This window comes from Ischnura elegans, chromosome 13 (assembly GCF_921293095.1).
Source record: "Ischnura elegans chromosome 13, ioIscEleg1.1, whole genome shotgun sequence".
In the NCBI taxonomy this organism is placed as follows: Eukaryota; Metazoa; Arthropoda; class Insecta; order Odonata; family Coenagrionidae; genus Ischnura; species Ischnura elegans.
The window spans coordinates 3,389,219-3,395,450 of record NC_060258.1 but is presented as its reverse complement, the minus strand read 5'-3'; the positions used below and the strand labels follow the sequence as shown (position 1 = coordinate 3,395,450).

Here is a 6,232-nt window from a genome sequence, read left to right as displayed (position 1 = left end):
AAAAATGGAGGTGGCTGACTGGAAAAAATTTACTCTCTCGGAGTCTCAAACCCTGGTCTTTCAAAATGAAAGTGCAGTGCGTTACCACTAGGCCAAACTGGCATTGAAACAATGAGCATAATTGTTTAATTAAATTCAATGTGATCAAATTTTTTAATTTTAAATGCTTTTTTCCCTCAAACCCGGGTGTATATGGACAAAACCCTTCAACAGTATTCCTATCTAATTGTCTACTTTCAAGTAAAAAAGGTGTCATCTTCTTTCTTGACATCTCTTGCACAAAGTCTCCACGAGACTGTAAGAGATACTTCATGGTGATATCAGGTTGCCTCAGGGATCCCATTTTTTTTTAAATTCATATTTTCATCATACACCTGGATGTTATGTCGCTGCTGTGTATGAAAACAGATGGTACATTGCTGTGTTGTTCAAACAGTTGAGGATGGTGAAATTCTTGTGAATTTCATGACACCAGATGGTAAGGCTAGGTCAAACATTTTGCCAAAACATTTGGATTAGTGCCGGATAATGTTGACAGATGTGTTAATGCATGCACCAGAGCGTAAGACCATCACAGGAAGGCAGTGTACCTTGCCAGATTCCACATTTACTGCAATTGAGAAGGCCAGGGATGCTTACCATCAGGCTTAGAGGTCAGAGGTATGTACTTATCCTTCAAATAGGTACTATAGGAACTAGGTAATATGTACACATTCAACCAGTTTTTGCCCAATTAAAAATGTCTAGTGTAACGTAAGACTATTAATTTTCAGAACCCTTTTTATTTCCTTCTATTATCTCCACAATACTTCACACAACCTCTCCTTTTTACATCTCACTCAACAATCCCCTCTTTCCAAAACAAACCCTTCACAACCAAAATAACAACTCAGATCAAACAAAACATCAGACGTTACAGTCTTTCCTCCATCCTTTTAAGAATTTTGTCCATAAATGTTTTAATGCTTCAATCACTGGACAAAATTTTATTGCGATGCCGTTGGAGTACCCCTTGCCAGATGGTGCCACACCCGAACACTTACCGACTTCCAATCTATTTGATGTCGCTCATCGCCCTCATTCACACGGTCCATTCTCACTGTCATTTTCCTATCATACAACAGCTGATTATGAAGCATAGATATTGCTTGCACAGCTTCAACTGGATGCTCAAATTTCACCACACCATGTCCACGACTCTTTCCATCTTTGTCTCTGTTAATTTTTGCATTAGTGACTTTACCAGCGAGACGGAAGACATCCCTTAATTTCTTTTCATCAACTTTGTAGTCCAAATTGGCAACAAACAATCTGCTGACTAGGGGTCCATTTATTCCCAGGCATTCTAAAAACTGTGGGCTCAGTCCATACGTATTGCCCCACTTGTTCTGAATTGCAGGTGAGGTAGGACCAATTGGACCAGGTAAAGGTGCTGGTGCCTGCCAGCTAGACCGTGGTTCATCTCTGGGGCGACTACTTCCTCCACTCATACCAGCATTTCCTCTACCCCCACCACCACCACTGGAACCTCCCTTCATTGGCCTGCCATACTTGTCCCTCTCAATATCAAAATCCTCCTTAACAACAAGTTTTCTTCCTTTCAACTCCCACCTATGCATTTTCTCAACTGCCTTCTTAACAGATTCTGCATTTTCAAACTCAACGATACCACACCCTCTAGGTTTTTCTTCATCATCACTAAACAGCTCCACATAAGCAACTTCACCAACTTCTGTTCTAAAGAGGTCCTTCAACTCCTGCCAGCGGAATTCATAAGGAATGTTGGAGATGTAAATTCTTCTATCTGCGGGAGCTCTCCTTCCTCCCCTGTCACGATCGCGACCGCCACTGGAACTTCTGGGTTGGAATCTACTTTGTCTTCCACCTCTTCTCTTTGCCGCTCGAGTCTGCACCGTATTTATCCAATGTTTTTCTTGTTGCTCTAATTGACATTTTTCAATTAGTTCTGCGGTGGTATTTCCCAAAATATATACACCGCGATCCAAATCATTCTGTACTACCACAGCCTTCCCAAATACTCGACCGAACTCTCCAATTACTTCTACTTCTGCTATAGGAAGAAAACGATCGCGTACTTCTAAAGCTTGCTGTATCCAAACAGTTTCTCCTGTATACATGTGTGGGGTAACATATTTCTGAGCCACTACATCGATTGTTGCACCTGTATCTCGTAATATCTTCATTGAATACCCATTTACCATTCCCTCTGTCAAGTATTTGCCAAACATATTTTTATTATTTTCAATTTTTAAAGAACCAACGAATTCTTTTTCTTCGTTATCCTTCGTTTTTTTCTTTGGGCAATTTGCGAGAAAATGTTGAGTGGAACCACACCCGTAGCACTTGGGTTGAAACCTCTTTTCGAAATTAAGTCCCGAAGACGATGATTTAGGCATCTTTTCCATAGCCAAGTCACGCCTTTCTTCATCAGAATTTACAGAAACAGTCTTCGGCTTTGTAAACTGGATCCTTTTATTTTGTTGATCCTTAATGTAATGATCCGTGGTTTTCCGTCCCATGCTTTCTCTAATAGCATCAAAACTATCCAACTTTTCAGCCAATACATTCGGATCCTTAAAATTTGGCCATTCGTCTATCAGGAGATCTCGCACCTCTATGGGTACTTTTCTTTTCATCTGATCAGTCACCATCAGTCCTTTTAACTCCTCAAAAGAAATTATATCCATGCCGTCAATCCATCCTTGGAAATAATTAGTCATTTTATATACTACATCACTCCACGCCATACCATTTGATTTCGACTGCTTGTAAAATAACTGTCTGAACATTTCTGAGCTCAATTTGTATTTCTTAAGCAGTAAATTTTTCACAAATTCATAACTATCAGCTTTTTCCCTAGGTTCTCGAGAAATTATATCATTAATCTCGTTTGATAGTAATCCCGTCAAGTAAAATACTAATTGGTGTTCCGGAATACCGGCCCTATCTGCCTGCCTTTCAAAACGTTCAAGATATAAACTAATGTTTTCCCCGTGAGGATCAAATTTATCCATATGCCGAGTTATATCTATTTTCGGCAGTGTCCTCTGAGCGGTCTCCGTCTCCAATCCATCACACTCGCGGTTTAAATTGGTTTGTGAAAATTTTAGTTTCTCCATTTCTAACTGAAAACTTCTGTGTCTTTCAGCGTCTTCTCGTTCCAATCTTCTCTCTTCCGCTTCCCGTTCTAATCTTCTCTCTTCTGCCTCTCGTTCCCGTTCCAATCTTCTCTCTTCCGCTTCCCGTTCTAATCTTCTCTCTTCTGCCTCTCGTTCCCGTTCCAATCTTTTCTCTTCAGTCAAAAACTTCAGCATCTCTTTAACAAATTCCTCATCATAATCTTTACTTTTTAGTATCGCTTGTTTGTACTCTACGACTCTAGCTTCCCTCCCCACGTCAGCTCCTACTTCATATGCGATTTTGCACAAAACATCTTTAGGGACTCTAGCCAAATACGACATTGTTTAAGTTTTTCCGCAAATCTATCACCTAAACAACTCACTAAAATGAGGAAGTCAGAAACAGCACCCAGTATGCTCACACCATCCGGCAAAAAGGGTACTCACCTTTCCCGAAGCAAAAACGCCACACCAGCGAATTAAACTTCCACTTCTTCCGAAAAACACCAAGTCGTCTTTGCTTGCAGCTCCAACTTCTCAATGTGCGTCCTTCCTTGAAGCAAATACTATCTCCAGTCCGCTTCCTCGAACCAGCAACCGTTCCAACGCTCAAACCGGCCGCTGCGTCTTCTCAATTTCACTCAGGCTAATTTTTCCAAACCTGTGTCAAACATCCCATCCTCGTCGCCAGAAAAACGTGAGCTCACACTTACGTCTGTAACGTAAGACTATTAATTTTCAGAACCCTTTTTATTTCCTTCTATTATCTCCACAATACTTCACACAACCTCTCCTTTTTACATCTCACTCAACAATCCCCTCTTTCCAAAACAAACCCTTCACAACCAAAATAACAACTCAGATCAAACAAAACATCAGACGTTACACTAGTAAATCCATATATTTACTAAAATGTTTCCATTTTCTACTATTTGGTAATAACAATAGATTTCCTGCTAACTTTAAAGAATGATAGGGGTTTACAGGAACTTTGATACTCAAATACAACTCCCCTTTTGAGAGAAGTCCTGAAACATAAGTGCTGTAGCCGCCATTTTACAACCATCAATAAAATAAATCATATAAGCACTATCCATCATGGGAGCAACTTTAGGTTTAATTTTCCTGAAAGAGGGAGTATATAGCAAGTTATATTAAAAAACTCAGTCACCTAATAGGTGTCCCTTTTTTGTTATTAGAAGTTGAAAAAGTGGCATTTTTCAACAAAAAACATTATCGGAATGATGATTTTCATAAGATTTATTAACAAATAAATCCAAAATTGCCCAAAACCTCACACTATATTAAATTTGGTGGTATTTACCATGCTTACAGAGATTTTTATGGCTTTAATTTGATATATGTGATTTTTACAGGTATTTGAAAATGTCACTTTTTTGTCGAAATTTGTCAAAAGTGCAAGTTTTGAACATTTATAGAAAAAAAAGTTGTGAAGTGAAAATTGTTTTGATCACATTTTTGAAAACTTAAGCAGCGTTTTTATAGCCTCTAAAATTTTTACTTGCTTCACTAGTTTGGTTTAGGTTCCACAAATATGATAGTTATGAATAATTTGATCGGTGCACACAATTTTTGTGTGTGCCTCATTGACTTCAAACACTCATATCTTGGAAAATACTTGCAATGGGTCTTTGATATTTTGGATATTTCTTAACTAAGGTTGAAACTAACAACAGGGAAAAATGATCAAAATCTGAGATGGTGGGCGTGGGACCCCCCAAAAATTGGTTGAGTTGACATGGAATGACCCATATAGTTTGCGAGAGGCTAACTAAGGCAGGATTTACTCTGAATTTTAAAAAAATGTGAATTTTCCAGCATGAGATTAATTCCAGGTTGAGTTGACATGGAATGACCCATATCCAGATTGTTAAAATGTTCTTCTGTACTTTTTCCAATTACCACTATATCATCCAAAAAAATTATAACACCTGTCAACCCTTGTAAAAAATTTTCACACTTTTCTGGAAGAGTGCACATGCTGGTTTTGTACCAAATGGTAGCCTATTAGGAACAAATATTCCCCTATGAGTGCTCCAAGTCAACAACTTTTTAGTTTCGTGTGTTAATTCTAATTGATTATAGGCCTTGTAAAATCCAACTTAGTGGAGTACTCCCCACCCTGCAGAGCAGCAAAGAGTTCCTTGATGCGAGGCAAAGGATGTTTAATATCATCCAAGTGCCTATTTATTGTTACCTTGTAATCAACACACAGTCTCAATCGGCCATCTGGCTGCATCACAGGGACCAAGGGTGTTCCCCATTCTGAATAAGTGACCAAGGAAATAACACCTTCCTTCTCCAATCTGTCCAGTTCCTCATCCAGTTTTGCTTTAAAAGCAAATGGTACAAGACGAGGTTTAAAAAATATTGGCTTGACTGACCCATTAATTTTTAGAGAAACCTTTTCATATTTAAACCTTCCCAGCTTGGATTTAAATAAATACCCATATTTCTTAATAAGTATAACTAAATCTCTATTGCAATCCATGGCATTCACTGAATAGTTTAATAAATTACCTTTAAATATTTAAAACACATCCATCAAATCCCTCCCAAACATGGAGCGGGTACCACCATCAACCACAATAAGCCTACAAAGTTTGCGTATGCCATTATAGCATATTTGAACATTGATCTCACCAGCAGGAACTACAATATGATTGTCATACATTCTTAATCGAATATCAGTTTCTTTAAGCCCATACATGGAGAAATGCTCATCATATACCGAATTTGGAATTACCGAAATCCCTGCAACCGAGTCTAGCTTCATACACAAAGGCTTATTATTAATGACTACACTGGCAGTCGAAGGCCTTATTACCTTACTGTTTTCACAATAATTCATCCGAACAAAATTCAAACGAGACTCCGACTTGTCGCTAATATCAACAGAATGGTTACCCAAAATTTTACATGCCTTGGCTAAATGTCCTATCTGCTGACAATTTCGGCACCTATATTTCTTAAACTTACAACTCGAAAAATTGTGGTTACATTCACCACAACTTCTGCACCTGTTCATTTCTCCCATAACTTATGAAGGGTGGGTCTGAAGGTCAGTTCTC

The 6,232-nt window shown here is 38.6% G+C and overlaps 1 protein-coding gene across 1 annotated transcript; it reads right to left on the bottom strand.

Annotated features, from left to right (window-relative positions):
• Positions 1-816: 816 nt before the first annotated feature.
• LOC124170390 (myelin expression factor 2-like) lies at positions 817-5,835 on the bottom strand. The gene is made up of 3 exons (XM_046549109.1): positions 5,805-5,835; positions 5,359-5,492; positions 817-1,757 (listed from the first exon to the last, which is right to left on the bottom strand). The coding sequence occupies exons 1-3, from the start codon at positions 5,833-5,835 to the stop codon at positions 987-989; spliced, it is 936 nt and encodes a 311-aa protein (XP_046405065.1). The 3' UTR covers positions 817-986.
• Between the last annotated feature and the right edge of the window lie 397 nt (positions 5,836-6,232).